We start from the raw sequence: 24,188 nt of genomic DNA on the forward strand, positions 1-24,188 counted from the left end.
AACACTAATGAATGGTTCCTAATGAAAATGTGATTTGACTAAATAAATAAGATCCCAGTCTCACCCATATCACTGTTAGCATAAGCTTCGGTCACATGTATTATTGTTGGCTATTTGTATTAGTTCCCTGGCCTTCTCATAATGTATATAACAGTTGGTTTTGTGATTTTCTTAATCTGTGATGGGAGAGATTAGCAGCATGTTTGATAAGTTCGGTTATTCATACCTTTTGTTTTGACGTTATAAAGAAGAAAAGGTACACATGCCCGTATGCTTGGTCTATAGTTCGGCTACAAGACAGACTGTACAGGGTGGGGAAGCAAAATTTACAATGAACATTTAGTTGTTTTTTCTCAGCAGGCACTACGTCAATTGTTTTGAAACCAAACATATATTGATGTCATAATCATACCTAACACTATTATCCATACCTTTTCAGAAACTTTTGCCCATATGAGTAATCAGGAAAGCAAACGTCAAAGAGTGTGTGATTTGCTGAATGCACTCATCACACCAAAGGAGATTTCAAAAATAGTTGGAGTGTCCATAAAGACTGTTTATAATGGAAAGAAGAGAATGACTATGAGCAAAACTATTACAAGAAAGTCTGGAAGATACTATTAAAGAAGAATGGGAGAAGTTGTCACCCGAATATTTGAGGAACACTTGCGCAAGTTTCAAGAAGTGTGTGAAGGCAGTTATTGAGAAAGAAGGAGGACACATAGAATAAAAACATTTTCTATTATGTCAATTTTCTTGTGGCAAATAAATTCTCATGACTTTCATTAAACTAATTGGTCATACACTGTCTTTCAATCCCTGCCTCAAAATATTGTAAATTTTGCTTCCCCACCCTGTAGATCTGCTGTAAATGTACTTGTCGCAGCGCCTCAAACTATCACTCGTCTCACAAAAATGATCTTTATGTCAATGCTATATCTTATCAGATGCCATCGTAATTTGCAAATTTTAAAGATGATCACAGAGGTCATCTGAGAGCTTTCACAAACTAATTTATCGCAGGAACTGAGCCACTTTTCCACAGGACTTTATTCAAACACATCACATTCCGACGTACATTTCTCTGAGTACGACATAATTGTTTATCAGCAAGGAGAGGTTGTAGTCCATACTGAAAATATGTCCAAACTTCTCATGTAATTTAACTTTTTTACGCTAAAACAAAGAGAAAACTTTGGAGTTGTCATTATTTATAGGTTATTATGATAGTATTTTACTGATCGGACCCACTTGAGATCAAATTGGTCTGTATGAACTGTCTGAAATTAAATGATTTTGACACCATTTATTGTTAATATCTTTTCCTATTCATTTCACAGGCTTGAGTGGACCCTTCTTGGGTTATGTTTGACACCCCTGGTTTATAGTCTTATGTTAGTAATAATAATAATAATAATAATAATAATAATAATAATAATAATAATAATAATAAAAATAATGGATTATATTTCTATAGCGCTTTTCAAGCCACCCAAAGCACTTTACATTATTGACCCATTATTCCACAGGTGTCAAACATGTGGCCCAGGGGCCAAATCCGGCCCACCAAAAGGTCCAGTGTGGCCCCTGGAATGAATTTGTGAAATGCAGAAATTACACTAAAGATATTAATCATTTTAGTTCAGGCTCCACATACAGTCCAATTTAATCTCAAGTGGGTCAGATCAGTAAAATACTATCATAACAACCTATAAATGATCACAACTCCAGATTTTTATCCTTATAAATATGAACATTTTCATGTCATTTTACTGTATTTGCACTAAAACAAACTAACATTTCACAAAAACATGAATAACCTCAACAAATATGAACATTTTAAAATGCCTGAAGTGTAATTTTAACAATATTCTGCCTGTTATTAAATCTATTGTGTATTTGTAGATCCACTGTGATCTGTAAGTTGTAATTTACACGTTTAAATGATGAACTGAGACATAATATTGTTAAAATTGCACTTCGTTTTCTTAAGAAATTTCAGTTTGTTCATGTTATTCAAATTGTTTTAAAGGATAGTTGGTAGATGTAAACATTTTCATCGCATAATTTTACTTTTTTCGCTCTAAAACATAGAGGAAAGTTTGGAGTTGACATTATTTATATGTTATTATGTTATTATTTCACTGGTCCGGCCCACTTCAGATCAAATTTGGCTTAATGTGGCCCCTGAATGAAAATGAGTTTGACACCCCTGCATTATTCACTCGCTCTTACATTCACACTCTGGTGGTGGAAAACTACGTTCGTACCACACAACGGCACATGACTAAGACAGAGCGGGATTCAAACCGCCAATCCTTCGGTTATTGGATGACCTGTTCTACCTCCTGAGCCATCTTACTTATGTCTTAAAACCCTTATAATGTCTTCCTGAACCAGTAGCATATGCATATGTTTATTTTCTTCCATAATCAAAAGCCAGTGAAAGAATCCTGTCATTTTTTCTCGTGGAATCAGGGTAATGCTAACCAAGGTTACTATCGTTAACGAAAACTAACGAAATGACGAAAACTAGAATTGAAAAAACATTTTCGTTAACTGAAATAAATAAAAACTACAATTAAAAGAAAAAAACGATAACTAACTGAAACTGTATTGTGTGCTTACAAAACTAACTAAAACGTACAAAAATTACGGATAAAATTCCCTTCGTTTTCATCTTTGTCAATGTCTGATTGATACAAATTCGATTTATTTCGCTCTAGCAATTTTAGCTACCGGCACCATACAACACTTCACGGTCCGTCACTTCTGGTCACTTGTGGTTTCCAGTCGTCTTCTGGTCCCCACTCTACCTGGAAACATGGAGACTAAAGTTGGGAGAAAGCAGCAGAGTCCTGTCTGGGATTTATTTGAATACAACAGTGAAGAAGATAAAAGATACGACAAAACTAAAATCAATACTAAAACTAAACTACAACTAAGCATTTAGAAAAAAATGAAAACTAATAAAAACTAGCAAACTTGCTCTAACAACAAATTAAAACTAACTGAATTAGAGAAAAAAAAAGTCAAAACTAAATAAAACTAAACTATAATGAAAAATCCAAAACTACAGGAGGTCCTCGGGTTACGAACAAGTTCCGTTCCTATGCTGGCGACATAACCCGAATTTCTGCGTAAGTCGGAATTAACCCTTTAATACCCCCTAGATAACCCTTTAATACCCCCTAAACACTATGGGCTTTGTCTTTAATAATGGTCGCCACGGTCGACCGACTGAAGCCTAAGGCTTTACCGATGTTCATCGGCGTCTCGCCTTTCTCCGACCTTTTGATGATATCCAGCTTCATTTCCATCGTAATGGCTTTCCTCTTGGCTGGACCAGCATTGCTAGAAGATCCTGCTTTCTTTTTTGGGGCCATGATGTGAAAAAGGAGGGTGAAAAAGGCGAGGATACCGAGAAAATTACGGAGCACAAACACAGACACTCTACACTATGGGGCTGGAGACAAAATGGTGGACGAGATTCAAGCGTCATAAAGTCAAAACAGCGTAGGTCGAGTACCGCGTAACCCGATGACCTCCTGTATTAGAACCTTGATGCTAACTTTCGGTCGCTACTTGCAGCGGTATCACACTGTCAGGGGTTCTCTCATTCGGATCAACATGCTCGTATTTGCCCAAACAATCTCTCCAAATTCGCTGCTTCTTTCTAATGCCGGGACCCAAACCAGGCTTGCTCATCTAGAATGTGAATCATCCTCTTAGATCAGCTACAAAGCGGCGTGCGTACATGTTGTTGCTAATTTAGCGGGCCCTTAGGGTTACCAGTGTGAGGTGAGTGTGGGAGGTCGGGCGTAGCATGAAAGACAACCAAGACTTGCCTCAGAGGGTGGAAGATCCCAGAGACGATATCCCAGTCATCTGTTCTTACAACAGGGAGAATAACTAATGTAATCTCAAGAAAACGCCTCGCTTGCTGTAGTGTGGGCGATGTTCATTTGAATACCATTGATTTCATCCTTGTCCTAGCTCCCACTGGGACTCATTCTGCAGACCTAATTGATCAGGGCTCTCTTCACTGCAAATTCAACAAGACAAGCAGAAATTCTAGGAAGGTGTACCTGCAAGCCCACGGGCAGAACAAAAGGGCCTAACAGGAAACTTCAGAGACCTCCGCTGCTTTTTTTTTTTTTTCCGAGCGAGCTGATAGAGTCGTCAAACTCAGCCCCAATGAGTCTGAGCCGCATTTGACGGTCATTAAAAAAAACAGCGACATGCCCACCGCTCTAAATAAAAGAGGAGAGCTGCCATCTTTGACCTTGACGGGCTTTATTTGAGCTGATGAATGCTGCTTCTTTTGTGCCTCCAAACACACGAACAAGAGAAAACATGTCCAGGATTATGCGCGCTACAACGTCAGATAAATATACAGACATCATTTGCGGTTTAAAAAAAAAAAAAAAAAAAAAGGAATTAGAGGATCTTTATAATCATGAATGCCAATTAAATCCAAAGATAGGAGCTTTTCAGATGACAGTAATTGCAAATCTTGTTAAAATGAATTCACTCAGCTGTCAGATTCTCCCGTCTTTTTAATGCAGTTGAATTTATCAAAATCTCTTTCACTTTCAGCTAATTTATGGACTTTTTTTTTACCTTTTCCTGTCATTGAAGTGCTTAATAAAAGTACGCACTGACCGTTTGAATGAAAAATAAATGGTTGATTAAAGTCTTTGATGGAGGATTCCGCTGTCATACTAATTTAGGGCTGTGATTTAAGCACAAGCGTGAGGGAGGAAGCTGATCTGTGATGACTTAGCAGCAGGAAAACCTCTGAGGGACTGGACACCAGCTCCGTTCTCAAGTCTGTCCATTTGCTGACATGATTAGAGGAGGATTTAGAACCAATAACGGCCTTTGCACATCCCGACCCTGGAGGAATTCTCCAAACGGCAAGAAGGCAAACAACAACAACAGAGGAGCAGACACTCGCTGTCTTTAATGCAAATTAAACCATGTTTTCGGATCTCATTTTCAGTCTGTAGGAGCTGTAAGAAAGACGTGTTTGGTTTGAGGCTGTTGCTTGGAGGCAGAAATGAAGGAACTTCTGAACACTGAGGGCCATAAAGAGCCATCCATATATGCATACTATTATTAAAACCACAGGCTGTGTTTCTATGGGAACGCACAGGAAGGTAATATTTATCTTTTTGCTAATTTTTTTTTTTTTTTTTGTTCATAATTTCCTTTCAAATCAAGTTCAACCAAGGCTGGTATTATTAAAATCAATACTAATACTGAAAATTATACAAGTTTAACCATTAAGACCTAGACTTCTACATTATTTTTCCTCTACAGTTAACTTTCCTATATCATTTATTGTCATTTTTTCTTCTGTATTTTTCATTTTTCAGTGAAAATCAGGTAGTTTCTCATATTTAATTTACTGATCATGTAGATCAGGGGTGTCAAACTCATTTTAGTTCAGGGGCCACATTCAGCCTAATATGATCTAAAGTGAGTCGGACCAGTAAAATAATATAAATAATGTCAACTCCAAAGTTTTTTTCTATGTTTTTGAGTGAAAAAAGTCAAATTCTGTAATGAAAATATTTAGATATACGAACTGTACTTGAACATAACATAAACAAATATGAAGTATGTGGAATTGTACCAATATTCTGCCTGTTACTAAATGTTGTGTGTATTTGTAGATCCACTGTGATCTGTCAGTTGTGATGCATATGTATAAATGATAAACTAAGGCATAATATTGTTAACATTGCACTTATTTTTCTTAAGAATTTTCAGGTTATTTACATTTTTTGTAAAAGGCTAGTCTGCAAATGTAAATATTTTTGTGTAATTTTACTTTTTTTTTTTACACAACAAAGAGAAAAATTTTTGGTTTTTATTATTTCAAATTTATAGGTTACTATGATAGTATTTTACTGGTTCTGACCCACTTGAGATTGAATTGACCTAAAATGATTCTAACATCCTTGATTGTTAATATCATCAGTGTAATTTCCTCATTTCACAAATTCATCCCAGGGGCCAAACTGGACCCTTTGGTGGGCCGGTTTTGGCCCGCAGGCTACATGTTTGACGCCTGTGATGTAGATGTTCATTAAAAATCCAAAGTAAATTCAAAGGTTAACAGAGAAAAGTAAAGAAAAGGTGATTTTTTTTTCCCTACAAAATATATAATTAACTCACCCTTTCATACATGACGTCCATATTTGTGGGCACATAGTTTAAGCTCATTTTCCAAAGGGTTAGAAAGGCAATATTCTCCAAACCACATGGGTTTCCCCTCTATAGACCCTAAGCAATACAATGAAAAGAAGTGTCGTCTTAGTTTTAGAGTTTGGACTGCTTTGTGATCTCATAAAGTTATCCTCCTAAGACCCAGCGATGGGTTTTCGGTCCATGCTTGTAAACAAGAGTGCTATCTCTATACTAAAAAAAACCCAAAACAAACAAAAAACAGCTGTCCACTGCAATGGACAGTTCATTAAAATTTTTTAAAAATGTGTCTGAAAAAAATATTGTATCATGATGTTTCCAAAATAGGCAATTATTTAATTAAAAAAAAGCCAAAACTCAAATATGAAATATCTTCTTAATAAAGCCATATTAAAAAAAAAGTTCAAAATGCATTTCAACTTTTGCCTAATTTTGAGTAAAAAATCAATCTAAAAAAAATAATCTACATCATTTTTTTCATAATTCATGCATGAAAGGGCTAAACATAAAAACATGCTGCATTTCAGGTCTAAATTGTTTGATGAAACAGTTTGTTCTATTTGCAAAAACACAAACGACCGGTCTGGATGTTTTTAACTGGTGTTAAACTTTACGTATTTTGTCCAAGTCTCTAATATTTGTCTCTTCATACATGGTGTTTTGTTGCTATTTTCATCGAATATGACATTTATTTTTGTTTTGTTTGTTGTATTAATTGCGTTCAGTTTTTCTTGAGTTCAACCAATGGATTTTTAAAGCTGATATAATGAAAATAGTTTGGAATGGATAAAGGCCAGTATCACCAGTCCTTTTTTGTTTTTTTTGCCTTATCAGATTTTTGATTGATTCATTTTTTGGGTGACATCCCAGAAGGTTTGAACACTATTTATGTACAGTCTATTATTAAACTTTACAAATACATTTAGCACCTGTGACTAAGGCTATGTTCAGACTGCAGGCAAATGTGACCCAAATCCAATTTTTTTGCCCATATGTGACCTGTATCCGATCTGTTAAAGACAGTTTGAACAGCACAAATCTGATTTTTTTCAACTCTGACCCAGGCCACTTTCATATGTGATCCCAAATCCAATATGAATCTAATATTTTGCAATGTGACTTCAGTCTGAACGGCCAGGTCACATTTATCCGACCTTTATGTCATTGAAATGCGACAAACGTCACAATTCTGCCTCCCAGGAGGAGGAACGGTGGGAAAAACATATTTACTTCCACAGTGCATGCCTTTGTGGTCACATATTACGTCAGGACCTGTTTTGCGCATGCGGGTCCCTTCAGGGTCGCATTCAGTTCATACTCAAAACTGATAGAAGTCACATTTAATGTGTAATATGAATGAGCACATAAAAAAATGGGATTTCACCAAAAAATCTGAAGTGTGCATTAAGACCTCCACTGTAAAAAAAAAAAAATCTGTAATTTAACAGAATTTTCACTGTTTATTTTACAGATTTTCCTGCATTTTTAAGATACAAGAAAATATCAGTGAAATGACAAAAATAGACTGTGCTTTTACATGTCAAATGTAAAATATAAAAAAACTGTAACTGTGAATAACCATAAAATTTCCATTTTTTTTTAAAGAATTTTTTTTTTCTTTTTTCACAGAAAATACAGTTAAAATACATTTGCAAATGTATTGTCATTTCACAAATATTTCTTTTCTATTTATGAGATTAAACTGTTAATTTAAAGTTTAGTACTGTAAAAAATAATAGTAATAAAACAAGATAAAATTACTGACAATTAACTGTAAAAGAAGTTAAGTTAAGTTAATTGACAAATGTCTTGTGTAATTACAGGAGGTTTCACAACAAAAATGTTGAATAATTGTATTTTTGTGAATGTATAACATGTATAAGCACTGATAAACTGTCCAAATACAGTTTTTATCAGTGGATTGTACAACTGAGTCTCATTGAAAATTATATATATATATATATATATATATATATATATATATATATATATATATATACATATATATATATATATATATATATATATATGTATTTACATATATATAGGTAATTTGATTGTTTTAATACATGTAAATAATCTTTATTAAATATTAAAAAGTAAAAAAAAAAATTGCAAAATCTTATGTAAAGTGAGGGCAAAAAACCGTATTTTAACTATGGAAAACTACCGTATTTTTATGAGATGGTTATTTTCCGTTATTTAACAGTATTTTTTCACCACCCCTGCTGCCGGAATATTAACATTTTTTTACAAATTGTTTTTTTTTTGGTTTGTTTTTTTTTTTTACAGTGTGCTGTCTGAATGTAACCTAAATATTTCAAACTGAATGTTCACTTACTAGTTTTTTCTGGAGATTTCAACACTTGTAACACCATTTCAATGTAGAAAAGAAAGAAAAACAGCAAAGAAAAGAAGTTGTACAACAGAGAACATATAAATTAATCAATCTCAGCTCAGAAAATACACACTCTAACTAAATTTTTAAGTTTCCACTGCGTTCGATTCCATTTGATACTCTATGTAGTCTTAGGGTGAGTCTCTTAAGCGTACATTTTTTGTCTGTACCCCTTTAAATTTTTTACATTTTACCACATCCACATCAATTCCTCAAGTGATAAACTCACCAAAAGTCAAGGACGAAATGAAAAGCAATGCTTTTTATTGAACGTTCCCGTGTTCCAGACTGAGACTTCTCATAATGACTGTGCAAAAACCAGTGTTAAATTACATAATGTAATGCGAAAATAAAACATTAAGGTGTGAGAATGTTTGTTTGCAACTGTATCGGATTGTGTTTGTTGTGTGTGTGTGTGTGTGTGTGTGTATATATGAGTGGACGGCAGGTGAAATAATTAAATTGCACAGAAGAAAGTGGGAATGGTTTAGGTTATATTACACCACTAACAGAACCCACACAGTTTGGTCCCCTGTCTCCATTAAAGTTTATGGGCCCTGACTGGAACCTGAGCTAATGAAATCAAACGCTAAAACCGCATCCTGTAGATAGAAACCACCGGCGTATTACACGGGGATTGTCTGTGTCAGATAAAGCAGAGGAAAAGCCTGAATGACGCTTTCACTGAAAAGGACTGATGTGAAACACTGAGGCGCAACCAGAGCGTAACACGACTTCATTCTCTTTATTGTCGAGAAACAGTCAGAGTGATGTGTTTAGGTGACACCATGGGGTAATTTTGGGAGGTTTTATTCTTACATCAAAGTAGCAGCGAGAGACAAATGTAACTGCGGAGTCAGGATATTGCTCAGATAACGGTGTTAAATCATGACGGCGGAATACCTGTTGGAACAGACGAAGTGAATAAAAGTCAAGTGGTCACAAAATCTTTTATGTGGGATGACATTTTCAGCTTTATGAGTTATCAACACGACCAGATTCCACCATCCTATCCTATCTGTCTTTGAGTTTCTCCTCTTTTGTTTTATTCTTTAATTTCATGCATTGTCTTGTTATCGCCTTATTTTATTTTATTCTGCAATTGTGTGAAGATCCACTAAATCAAAGAGCAATACAGCAACTGATTTATTCTAATATAACAAATTGATAAGATGTGAGGATTCTGGAATGATCAGGAACTAGCAAAGTCTTTACACCAGAATAAAAACTTTAAAGTAAGTTTTTCAAACCATGGTAAAAACACAAAGCATAATAAAAGTCTACAACTATGGGATTTACACCAGAATGAAAACTTTTTAAGTAACTTTTAAGCAAAGATATTAACAAATAAATCAGAATATCACCATAAATATAGTGATGTTCTTGAAATAAAGCTAAGCAATCTCTTTGTCTGAGTTAAAAACACACTTAATACAGAAATAAGGACAAATTTCGACTCCTAACGAGTGAAGACGGAGCTGATAGTTTACATTATAGCTGTTAGCTTAGCTCTGTGCTTCAACTGATAACAGTCACAGTAAAACCACAAATCGCACATATTGTAGCTTATTTTGGCATCGATCCAGCTGATGTCATCATGTCAATACATGTGCTGATATCAGCATATCAGTTGCCTCTATATAATGTGCTAAATTAGAAGTAAATTGAAACAAAATTGATGTTTATATAGATGTCGAGGCCCAAAATGGAATCTGGCCCGATTCAGAATCGGCCCAGAATGGAATTCTATTCTAGGCCGGCCTAGAATGGAATCCTGCTGCTATAATGTTATTTTTATACCATGTTTAATGCAAATGATCCATAATTCCATAATTTGTCATAATTTTACATTTTCAGTCTTACATACCTTGAGTAACTATTGTCAATTTCAGTCGATTTCACTGTACTATATATTGGTGGGGAGTACCACTAGATTCTATTTGTAAGTAAAGTGTATTATAGTTTACAATTAAAATGTTGTTTGTTTCATTTTTTTTTCACATATTTGCAAATTCCATGTATTGGTTTTTGTAATAATTTAGATCATTTGCATTAAACATGGTATAAAAATAACATTATAGCAGCAGGATTCCATTCTAGGCCGGCCTAGAATAGAATTCCATTCTGGGCCGGCCCGATTCTGAATCGGGCCAGATTCCATTTTGGGCCTCGACATAGACATTTGAAATTTCGCCCATCATAAGTAAATGGGGGAAAAAACATGCAAAAAAATTAATACAAAATTTGAACTTTGACCTACTTTTACCAAAATGTAATCACAGTTATTTTGCTGCAACAGAAATATGAAATTTCGCCCATTATAAGTAAATGGGGGAAAAAAAGATTTTAAAAATTCATACAAAAATTTGAACCTTGACCTACTTTTACCAAAATCTAATCAGATCTATTCTGGTTCACAGGCAATCTATAAATTCAATTTGGTATGAATTCAACCAACAGTTTTAGTGTTAACAAACAAATAAACAATGAAACACACCAAACCAAAAACAGTACCCCTTGCCTCTCCTTCGAGAGGCGGGATAATAAATACTTCAGAAAAGTGAAAATGACTTACAATAGTACAATAGACACAATTTTAAGATTTTACTAAGCAACATTAGATGATTTGAGATCAGTTTACATGACAAAATCCATTTTTTGAGGTGTTAAGGCTTAGGTTTTTTTTGTTGATTCTGTCATGGGCTGTGCCATTTGTTCTGTTGTATTTTTGTAGTTTTTCTGTTCTCTTCCTTGTGTGTGTGGGTGTGTTCTGTTTCTGTTTTCCCTCAAACAGATAGCAGTTAAAGGAAGATGAGCTGCAGGTGTGCTGTTGTTGTGCTGGCTGCCTCTGATTGGTGCTTCAGGAGATGAGCCGGGAAATTTAAAGGACAGAGCTTCATTCCTCCCCAGACTCCTCTCATTTCATCTCCCATTCTGTATGCAGACCAGCCTTTTGTACATTTTTTTTTGTTAGAACTTTGTAAACCTTGTGATCAAGGAGGGAATCCTTCTCTTTAAGTTTTGTTTGGGTAAGATTGTTGTATTTGGGTTTCCTTCATTTTTGTGTTTGTAGAATATGATTCCCTTACCTGATTTAATTTTTCTTTTTTTGTAAATAAATAACTCATACTGCAGTTCCATGGTTGCTGGTCATTTTTGATATTTTGCCCTGTTTGTTAAGGGACATGGAGGGAGAGGAGTCTCACTTATCATGTTGCGTCTCGGCAACCCCTAGACCGAGTGTAACATGAATTGGGGGCTCGTCCGTTTGTTTTTTCCATTTTTGGATTTTTGATAAGTAGTTTGCGGCGTCTTTTTTTCTCTTCTTGGCAGTTTTGTCTTTTGTGTATGGGGTAATATGGAATTTTCGTTGGATGATTTTGTGACCAATCCCACTTGGGATAAAATTGACACTTGCAAAAAAGCAGATCTTTTGATTGTGGCTAATTGTTACAATATTCAAGTCTCCTATCACCCTAGAAACAACATGAAAATCAATAACCATAAATCCTTGTGGCTCAAAACTTAGCAGAGCCCAATCTGGACTTACCAGCTCCAGATACCAGTTTAGTTTTATCACGTTCGGTTTTATCACAGTGCAAAAAAAAAAAAAAAAAAACTCTTTGGGCACACAGCCTCCTACCAGTATTTTTGGATTCCTTCAGAGCTGTCTTGTCAACCACTGAATCCCTGAACACTCGCTGTTCCCTCACACTTCTCTCCTGCAGCTTCAAAGTATCACCTAGTCGCTGGATTTGCAGGGCTCTGGCTGGCAGCCACCTTGTCTGTTGACCGTGCAGACTACAAAGCAGCTGCTCGAAGCTGACTCAGGATTTCACAGCTTAAATTTCTTCCCTGAGACTGCGGCCCGTCACTCACTCTTACATTTATCCCAGCCTGAGAGTTTTTTTTTTTTTTTAACTTTGCCGAGGCCTCTCCCCGACAAGGCGGCAAATGGACTGGGACGCTGTGACATCCACTTTCAGATGGCATTGACCACTAGCAGGGGAAGGTGGAGGACACGGTGCTATTTTCATTTCAGTCTATCAGTGGGAAATAGGTTGGCATTGAACCATTCAACTCTCGGAAGAGACGGAAAGATGCTGCAGAGGGAGGGGAGGGGAGGGGAGGGGAAGGGAGGCGAGGAGGGTGGAGGATAAAAAACGAAGTGAAGATGGAGTGTGTGTGTTTGTCTGAGAGACAAAGAAGGAGAAAGAGAGGCAAGTCGGAGAGAGACAGTGATAAGTTGACATGGGGGAAGTGAGATGTGACAAGCCGAGAGAAAGAGATGCTCAATCAAGGCTGTCAGGTTTTTCAGCTGCTGGAGACTGCAGGCAGCGCTATTGACGACGCACTACCTCACTAATGACAGCTAGGCGTCCATGTTTTCAGCAGTACTGACTATAAAATCAATGGACTCATTTATGCCCACTGAAAGATTATTTTTCATTGCACATTTTCATGTTTTTTTTTCCTCTAACGCTTGTAAAAAGATGTGAGGACGCAATCTCATTTCAAGTATATAGAACTTGAATATGCGGCGTAGGAAAATATTTTGCTTACATTCTGTTTTCCTCTGACAAAAAACAAAAAAAAAAGACAAATAAATGTAGATAGATGTTTGGGAATTTTTCACAGAGCTGCTAAAACAAAAAAAAAAACTGATGTGATTGTCAAAACCTCCCATAAATCAGTTTTAAGCTGTTAAGACGAAGAAAATTACCCAGTTATGAACTATTAAATGATAGATTATCAAAACAGTTTTCTGTTGATTTGCCAATTTGTCAACTAATAACCCAAAACACATGGATTATATGGCGAGAACTGCCCAGTTTTAACAAAAGATATTAGATTGTTTTGTTCGTTTAATGGTGGAACTTGACATTTTTGTGCGTTGCTGATCTGTCTGCCATTTATTCCAACCAACTGTGAGATAATGATAGTTGACACTGATTGTTGTGACTGTTTTTTGGATTCAGTTCAAGTCCAGTTCATAAGTTGATTCCATATTGGATTCATCTTCGATTTGGTCAGGACATTTGAGTTAAAATACCAGTTTTGCTCATACAGTCACGAAAAGAATTATTAGACCATCAAAAGTCGTCAAAAACAGTGATTATGCAATCAAGTACTAACTCCTGTGTGTATCATGTGACTAAAACAGACAGAAAAGAAAACATGGAATGCCTAAAAGCACTGTTTTTGTCAGTACAATGCCATAGATATTGATGTAAGAACTGATTTTGGTTATGATAAAAAAAAAAACATGGAAAATGGATAGATATCAGCTCTGAAATTAAACAATTCTGAGCTATTTTTGTTCTTAGCATTATATTTGTCCAAACAAATGTACCTTTAGTTGTACCAGGCATTAAAATGAACAAGAAACTGAAAAAAACAATGGGTGCTCTAATATTTTTTTCCACGACTGTATATGATTAAAAAAAAAAATGCTGTAAACTGTGCAAAGACTTGTTTGATTCTTGTTAAAATCAATGGACTCATTTATGCCCACTGAAAGATTATTTTTCATTGCACATTTTCATTTTTTTTTTTTTCCCTCCAACGCTTGTAAAAAGATGTGAGGACACAATCTCATTTCAAGTATATAGAACTTGAATATGCGGCGTAGGAAAATATTTTGCTTACATTCTGTTTTCCTCTGACAAAAAACAAAAAAAAAAGACAAATAAATGTAGATAGATGTTTGGGAATTTTTCACAGAGCTGCTAAAACAAAAAAAAAAACTGATGTGATTGTCAAAACCTCCCATAAATCAGTTTTAAGCTGTTAAGACGAAGAAAATTACCCAGTTATGAACTATTAAATGATAGATTATCAAAACAGTTTTCTGTTGATTTGCCAATTTGTCAACTAATAACCCAAAACACATGGATTATATGGCGAGAACTGCCCAGTTTTAACAAAAGATATTAAATAGTTTTGTTCATTTAATGGTGGAACTTGACATTTTTGTGCGTTGCTGATCTGTCTGCCATGTATTCCAACCAACTGTGAGATAATGATAGTTGACACTGATTGTTGTGACTGTTTTTTGGATTCAGTTCAAGTCCAGTTCATAAGTTGATTCCGTATTGGATTCATCTTCGATTTGGTCAGGACATTTGAGTTAAAATACACGTTTTGCTCATACAGTCACGAAAAGAATTATTAGACCATCAAAAGTCGTCAAAAACAGTGATTATGCAATCAAGTACTAACTCCTGTGTGTATCATGTGACTAAAACAGACAGAAAAGAAAACATGGAATGCCTAAAAGCACTGTTTTTGTCAGTACAATGCCATAGATATTGATGTAAGAACTGATTTTGGTTATGATAAAAAAAAAAAAAAAGGAAAATGGACAGATATCAGCTCTGAATCTAAACTACGATGAGCTATTTTTGTTGTTATCATTATATTTGTCCAATAAATGTACCTTTAGTTGTACCAGGCATTAAAATGAACAAGATATTGAAAAAAAATAATGGGTGGTCTAATAATTTTTTCCACGACTGTATATGATAAAAAAAAAAAAAATGCTGTAAACTGTGCAAAGACTTGTTTGATTCTTGTTAAAAGGCTGAGTGTTTTTCTTAGACGCCGGAAAGAAACAGCATAAATGATGTACTGAGCTGCAGGACTATAAGTGTAAGTTCAGTCCGATGGGAACATTTCATTTGGTGTCAAAGGGACAACAAAACAGAAGGTCTGGATTTTCTCGTAGAGCGACCAAAACAAAACAGCTCTGTTGTGACTGACACCTCGGCTTTGTGCTTTCAGCTGCAGACACCACTAAGGACCCGTGCCAGAATGTGAAGTGTAGCCGCCATAAGGTGTGCGTGGCCCAGGGCTACCAGAGGGCCATGTGTGTCAATCGCAAGAAACTGGAGCACAGGTAGGCACAGTAGGGTTTATTTATTTATTTATTTATTTTTCAGCTGCTAAATGTGTTTAAGAGCCTCCTACATGCGGTTCTGCTGTCAACGATCATAGCTAAAAGCCTTTGATTGTCTGGTTGGAGAGCTATTGATTAAAGGCTGCTAACAGAGTCAGAGAGCACCAGGAGTCAGGACTGATGTCACACTGAGCTGTGAGTAATTAAGTGTTTGGACAGAAGGTGGTTGAACCAAACGCACACATTCCTCATACTGCAAGCAGAACATCTACTGCATGTTATCTGTGGACATCTAGAGGGTTTCTGGGTCTAAATAAATGAATATGGCCTTATGAATAGGGCTGTGTATTGACAAGAATGTGGCAATACATTAGAAATCACAATATTAGGACCACGATACGATGGAAATCACAATATTAGGACCATGATATGATAGAAATCACAATATTAGGACCACGATACGATAGAAATCACAATATTAGGACTACAATACGATAGAAATCACAATATTTCTAGTAGTTTATTTCGGGCACATAGAATCATCAGATAACAAAGAATCATACAACATGGTCAAAACAAATAAATAAATACAATTTTTTTGCGCTCGAAAAGGAGTGGGAAGAAGTATAACTTATTGACTCCCACCCCCTTTTTACAATCTAATAATCTAATAATATTAGGACCACAATACGATAGAAATCACAATATTAGGACCACAATACGATATCACAGTACTATTAATAAGTTTTGTTTCTTCTTCTAAGATATTATTTCCTGGGAAAATAAAATAAAATAAAAATTAAAACTAAAATGAAATAAAAAAATAAGAATAATAATAAAAATTTAAAAAATATATATATATATATTTTTTTTTATTTTAAAAATTAAAAAAAAAATCAAAATCAAAAAAAAGAGAAAAAAAAATAAAAAAAAAAGAAAAAAAATAAATAAATAAAAAGAAAAAAAAATCAAAAGAAAAAAAAGAAAAAAATTTTAAAAAAGAAAAAAAAAAAGAAAAAAAAAAAAAAAAGGAAAATTTAATTGTACCAGAAATATGCACAAATATCTGCGGTCCACAGAATGCCAAATTTATGAATAAAAACAAGTTTAACCCATAAAGACCCAATGTGACTTTCGTGTCAGTTCCCTAATGAATTTTTCTCTCTATTTAACCTTTCTTAAGTGATTTATCTCCATGTATTATAATATTATACTTTTAATTTTGCATTTTTTCCAGTGAAAATCATCTATTTTCCAATGTTCAACTGACTGATCATGTAAATGTGCATAATAACTCAGAGTAAAGTCAAAGGTCATTACATCAAAACTGAGAAAAGCGGACTTTTTCTGTAAAATCTGTCATTAATTGAACATATATGACAACACTGTTAATAAGGAAAAAATTTTTTGTTTGTTTTGTTTCTTCTTCTAAGATATTATTTCCTGGGAAAATTGAATTATACCAGAAATATGCACAAATATCTGCGGTCCACAGAATGTCAAATATATACGCATAAAAACAAGTTTAACCCATAAAGACCTAATGTGACTTTCATGTCAGTTCCCAAATGATTTTTTCTCTCTATTCTACCTTTCTTAAGTGATTTATCTCCATGTATTATAATATTATACTCTGAATCTTGCATTTTTTCCAGTGAAAGTCATCTATTTTCCAATGTTCAATTGACTCATCATGTAAATGTTCATAATAGCTCAGAGTAAAGTCAAAGGTCATTATATCAAAACAGAAAAAAACTTGAAGAAAAGTTGACTTTTTCAGTAAAAATCTATCATTAACTGAACATAAACAGTGTCTCCATCCACTGTCACTGATCCAACTCCATGGATTTTACTGGTGAATCAATGTTGTAGAAGATGACGGTGTTTCCACGGTAACTACAGAACCTCTGAACATCCAAATGGGTCATATCTGATAACCTTGAAAAGACGACAAACTGTATTTTGCACCAATTATTTACATGTATTGATAGGATTAATGGATGAAGAGTTTAGATCATGTGATACTTTTGGTTAATGGTGGATGTTTGGGTCTTTATCGGATAAATAGATTTTTAAAAAAATCAGAAAATAGAACAAGATAGCTAAAAAAAAAAAAAAGTGCAGAAATAAACAGTGCAAATGTAAATGCAATTCTGTCTCTGGAAATATCAATGTGAACAGATAGTTCAGTAATATGACAAACTCCTCTCAAGGTTATTATCGTTAACGAAAACTAACAAAATGACGAAAACTAGAATTGAAAAAACATTTTCGTTAACTGAAAAAAATAAAAAACTATAATTAAAACAAAAAAACGATAACTAACTGAAACGCATAAAAATTATGGTTAAAATTCTCTTCATTTTTGTCTTTGTCAATGTCGGATTGACATGAAATCGATTTATTTTGCTTGAGCAATTTTAGCTAGTGTCACCATATGACACTTCACAGTCCGTCACTTCTCATCACTTGTCATTTCCTGTCATCTTCTGGTCCCCACTCTACCTGGAAACATGGAGACTGAAGTTGGGAGGAAGCAGCAGAGTCCTGTATGGGATTAATTTGAATACGATGGCGAGGAAGATAAAAGATAATGAAAAAACTAAAACTAAGCATTTAGAAAAAAAACTAAAACTAATAAGAACTAGAAGCACTCGGAGAGCGCAGACCTCCGCCAAGGCTGATCAGTGGGACCCCCCACCCCTGATCACCACCAAAATTTAATCATTTCTTCCTTATCCCATTTCCAACAAACCCTGAAAATTTCATCCAAATCTGTCCGTAACTTTTTGAGTTATGTTGCACACTAACGGACAGACAAACAGACAGACAGACAGACAAACAAACAAACCCTGGCAAAAACATAACCTCCTTGGCCGAGGTAACTAGCAAACCTGCTCTAAGAACTAATTAAAACTAACTGAATTAGAGAGGAAAAAAGTCAAAGCTAAATAAAACTAAACTGTAACAAGTGTTCAAACCTCCGCCAAGCACCCCAAACTGTGTGCATGTGTGGATCGACTATTTCTTTTTAAATTAAACAGTTTCAAGGTTTTTCCATACAGCAGAGAAAGCTGAAGCTTGGTACCAGTCATGTGTTTGTCAAATTATATTAAATTCCAATCAATATTTGTTGAGTTATAATGAAAAATCTGTCGTAAATGGGATTTTCAATGTTAAATTGAAATGTCCACAAAGTCCACATTCCACAGTGGATGTGGACAATTTTGGGCCAGATACAAGATATTGTTATAAGCTACGAGTGGATCAAATTGGAGGCTAATCGGAGTCGTTTTGAATTTTTTATGAATTTTTGAAAATTGCTCAATGATCAGAGGTAGGAAAATTTGAGATTTTGTGACCTTGCTGTGACCTTGAATTTTGGCCTATTTGGCTCAAAATTGAATGGGTTGGACCCAGGGCCTAGGCCTATCTGTGGGTACAATTTGGTAAAGATGGTTGGAATAGTTTTCCCGTAAAGTTGCTAACAAACAAACAAACACACAAAGCAAAGTGATCACAATATCTCCTGGTGGAGGTAATGAAAAATCCAAAACTATTATAACTCTGACTCCTCTAACTAGTATCTCTCAACCCCCTGCACCAGCTTTGACCTTTGGTTGCCACCCCCCCACACCCCCCCACAGCCCCCTCCAGAGTGCAATAACAGGATTCTGGCTTTGAAAAAGGGTTTGTTCATGAGTAGAGCCACTTCCACACTGAGAGGACCCAGCTGAATGGGGGTAAAGCACTGGCTCAGGATCCCTTCTCTCCTGCTGATGTGTTTCATGAATGTTGAACCAGGTGGAAGTCCCAGGGGGGGCTGGAGGAGGGGGCGGGGAATGAGGCCAGGAGATGGATTTTGGATGACTCAGATCTCAAAAACACTCGGTGAAAAAAACAGTCAGAATGACATATTTGTGTATCTCCTACTGGTATACTGATTCTGTCTTAAACCTCTTCAGCCCGATCAGCCCGCCCATAGGCCGAAAAAATGATATTAATATTCATCTACTATAAAAATATAATAAATCAGGACAATGGATGTTTTTTTTTTCAACTTTTGCTCAAAGTTTAGACTCCAATGTTAACCATTTCATGCATAGTGGTCACTGCAGTGGACAGTTACTCTACAGCTTTACTCTTGTATATTCATGGGTTTAGTTGTTTTAGTTCCATATCAACCAACACAGTGGACACTTACACATCATCTCATAAACTGCAATTCATACCATTATTGTAACTTTGCTGTTCTTGATTGGTTCTTGAGTGGAAATCAATTGTTAATATTTATTTTTTGCATATTATCTCCCTGAAGTGAGTAATAACTAGTATTAGAATATATTAAAATGTGAGAAAACATCAGATTAGCTGCATTAAACATGGTTTCATTTCACTGTTTTCATATCACTGTATGATATTGGGTTTTAAATACATGTTTGTTTGCTTCAAGAATAAAATTCATGGTGTAGCTGAGTGGACATTTTTGTAACTCCATGAAAAACAGGTTGATTTAAAAAAAAAAAAAAAAAAAAAATCAATCACATTGTTGTTGTTTTTTCATGCCTCAAGAGGAATAAAAACACTCAGGAAAATAAATCTTGATTTAGGTTCTCATAATTCATGCATGAAAGGGTTAATAAAAGTACATCAAAAGTGTATTTTAGTGCAGACTTTAATGTTCAAACATGATTTTTAATCTTTGTGGGATGAAATATACGCTATTAAAAATCTCCGACACGAACAATTAATTTATGCATATCATCGTCAATCCAGCCGAAAAAAAAACAGGCGAGGATAAAAAATTCTAATTTCTCTTTTAGTTTGTTACAGTTTACTCAGGCATAGTAATAGATACAATATTTTAGACAATGAGAATAGATTCTGTGAGGTCTCTAAATGTCCATAGACACCAAGAACATCCATATGAACCTTATTATTGTGAAGTAATTCTTCATTTACTTTGGGTATGTCTTTTTAGGCGTTTTTCCCCTGAAAATATGGTCAGGGTAAAACAGGTTAATATAATATGTAGAACAGCAGTACACGGCCTGAGTTATCTGCATGATATGTTCCTGCATCCCACAATTTATTAGAGTCTACTTCGTCTTTTGTTTAACAGTGGGGGCAGGGCTTAATAAGAGCAGGATCCGACACCTCTGACCTCGGATCCAGACCCTGTTTCATTGGATCCAGCACCTCTATGAAAAAATAAATAGCCTAAATGTAAATTTGTATATTGTTTTCTGTCTTGTTAATCTTTATTCCCCATCGAAGTTACACAAAAATCTTGTCTTCAGATGCATTTGAAGGTAAATTTTAAGGGAAACACAGATGTAACGGGGACAATCTAAAATGCGTTAAGCCTTATTTTTCTGTTAATAAAACACTTTCCCTTCAGCACCTCGTATTTGAGTCCAGTCATTCACTCCGTCTTGACAATTTGTATACGAGAGAGAGAGAGAGAGAGAGAGAGAGAGAGAGAGAGAATTTATTAAATGCATTTGGTGATGATTGATGTCAATTTTTGGACGTTAAGCTATGTTAAGCTTTTTTACATCATGCATTTTAGACTCTCCCTATCTCTTCCACCCCCATTTTGAAGTGCCAGATCCACCCCCCACCCCCCCGCGTTCCGGCCCCTCCCACTTTACAGATTAACCCTATAATGCCAAACGTATCATATTTGATACATGAGTTTTCAAGCCCTCTACATGATCAGTGTGATCTTTTTTTCTTGAAAAACCCGATGTATACAATTAGATACATGCAATACACATATAATCCACCAGGGGGGAGGAATTCGTTCACCAGAGGCCTTTCCAGTGACACTACAAGACTGTCATTCATGAGGAAAGAGGCAGAACTTTGACAATTTTGAAAAGGAATTACCAATTTTGTTTAGTCGATGTTTTTTTGATAATATGTTTTTGGTTGTTCAAAAATAATAATATTTAAGTACTGAGACCTGATGTATCAGATATGATACAAAATTGAAACTCAGACATGGAAATTGATATTTGAAAAAAAAATTATTTTGGTTGTTCAGAAGGATGAATAAAGGCTTCAGTTTCAAAGAAATGGGATTTTCTGTCAATGATTTAATGGTTCAGGCTTTACAGGGTTAAGCACTGAGTGGGGGTAGCATTTAAGGTGCATCACCGACACCTTCTACAGTAAAGTGTGAATAGTATATTCACTGATTTTTTTTAAATCACTTCATCTGCTTCTTCTCTCTCTGGAACAGGGTCAGTCTAACCCATCAGACCATGTGACCTTTTTAAATTGAAACACAGTTCAGTCTTTATGCTAACTACAAACTGATGGTTGCTTAAGAAATGAGAAACTACTCACTGCATCAGTTAAAGGATTAAAGAATGTGTTTCCCTCTGAAACATATTAATCACTGCAATAATAATCCAATAGAAGGATCTAAACTTTTTGCTGAGTTAAATCCAGGTGGGGACTGTTTTTGGCCAGGCTGTGTAGATACTCTATTATACATGCTACTTTCCTCCTCCCAAAAGACATAAATAAATAAAAATAAGTATAAGAAAAGTACATTTAAACAGCTCAGGAAACTGTTTGTTCTTTTCTGTAAGCTGTATTCCGAGAACTTATTCACCAACAGGTAAAAGATCTTGGGATGAGATTGTTCAGTTAAAATGCAAAGGCTTTTCACAGATCCACACTGTAAAAAAAAAAAAAAAAAAAAAAAAAAAAAAAAAACATAGAAAAATGGTATTATTCCAGCAGCAGGGTTGCTGAAAAAAATACTGTTAAATAACAGAAAATAACCATCTCATAAAAATACGGAAATTTTCCATAATTAATATACAGTTTTTTTGCCCTAACTTTACATAAGATTTTGCTTTTTTTTTTTTTTAATATTTAATAAAGAATATTTTCATGTATTAAAACAATCAAATTACCTATCTATAATTTTCAATGGGAGTAAGTTGTACAATTCAATGATAAAAACTGTATTTGGACAGTTTATCAGTGCTTATACATGTTATACATTCACAAAAATACATTTATTCAACAGTTTTGTTGTGAAACCTCCCGTAATTACACAAGATATTTGTCAATTAACAAACAAATCTTGTTAAACTTACAGAACAAATACTTCTTTTACAGTTGTCAGTCATTTTATCTCATTTTATTATTATTATTTTTTTTTTTTTACAGTATTAAACTTTAAATTAACAGTTTAATCTATATAGTGCTATCTGATACATTTGCAAATGTATTTTAACTGTATTTTTCTGTGAAAAAAGAAAACAAATTCTTTTAAAAAAATGAAATTTTTGGGTTATTCACAGTTACAGTTTTTTCATGTTATTTCACATTTGACGTGTAAAATCACAGTCTATTTTTGTCATTTCATTGATATTTTCCTGTATCTTAAAAATACAGGAAAAATCTGTAAAATAAACAGTGAAAATTCTGTTAAATTACAGATTTTTTTTACAGTGCATAGTAGCATATATACAAGTACATAAATATAGTATATAGTCTATATTTATCGATATGATGATTTGTTTGCTGTTTTATTTACTTCTTTTATCATGAAAATGTTGGCAAACAAGGGGATCCTCATCAAACAGACTCATCATTAATGAAAGCACGTTTATTATTTAATGCATTTTTAATACAGGACTCATCATAATCTAATGCATGATGTATCGTGTGCACCCGTGGCCTTGGATTAATTTTTCATTTTGCCTGTATTACTTAGGAAGTATTTAAGATTTCATGGATTATCAGTTTGTTCAACTCATCTATGTTGAATGTAAGTCATAATCAAGCCAGATGTTAATTAACATCATTGAATTAGTTGCAAACTCATAGTCTCTTTGAAAGTTGTTTCATGAGTTATTCATGCATTTTTCTCTTGCATGACACCGAAATCCACAGACAGATTAACATTTATAATTTTTTAAAAGGGGACAAGGGAACGTCCATCTGTTTTGTTAACATGTTGTGTGATGTGAAATATTGAACTCATTGCTGCTTAGAGGCTGAAAATGGACTTTTAGGACAGTTGGACACACCTTTGTCTTGAGGTTGAACTACAATTGCAATATATTTATAGACATTACACATTTTTTTCTATTGATGAAGGAGAGGTCAATTCAATAACTTTAATGAGACACAATTATTATTAAAACCTTTGTCATGTCTAGTTACATGTCTGAAGGGGATGTTCTAATGTCTTTTTACTACCATTGCAACTCAGTTATGGCTAGAGGTATTTGTTTTCCATTCTTTTCCTGAAAACTTGCAAAAACATTCATAATTTTTTGCAAACAACGCAATTTTTATACATTTCCAAAAGCTTTTTTGTTTACTTGAGGTGGTTTTTTTTATGTGTGTTTTTCGCCAAAGAGTAAATTTGCTAAATATATGTCAAAATTCATTTCGTAAAGGTGTTTTCATTTCCTTTACGCACATATTTAACCCTGTAAAGCCTGAACCATTAAATCATTGACAGAAAATTCCAGTTTCTTTGAAAGTGGAGCCATTATTGGTCCTTCTGAACAACCAAAAAAACAACATTTCCAAATATCAATTTCCATGCATGACTTTCAATTTTGTATCATATTTGATACATTAGGTCTCAAAGCTCAAATGTTATTTTTGAATGAACAAAAACACATTAGATAGATAGAT

The 24,188-nt window shown here is 34.5% G+C and overlaps 1 protein-coding gene across 1 annotated transcript in view; it reads left to right on the forward strand.

Annotated features, from left to right (window-relative positions):
- LOC115410479 (testican-2) overlaps window positions 1–24,188 on the forward strand; it is a 190,633-nt gene that overhangs the window by 109,921 nt on the left and 56,524 nt on the right. Inside the window, 1 exon segment of the mRNA XM_030122132.1 lies at window positions 15,398–15,512. Coding sequence (XP_029977992.1) covers window positions 15,398–15,512 — 115 coding nt within the window.

This window comes from Sphaeramia orbicularis, chromosome 19 (assembly GCF_902148855.1).
Source record: "Sphaeramia orbicularis chromosome 19, fSphaOr1.1, whole genome shotgun sequence".
NCBI classification, from domain to species: Eukaryota; Metazoa; Chordata; class Actinopteri; order Kurtiformes; family Apogonidae; genus Sphaeramia; species Sphaeramia orbicularis.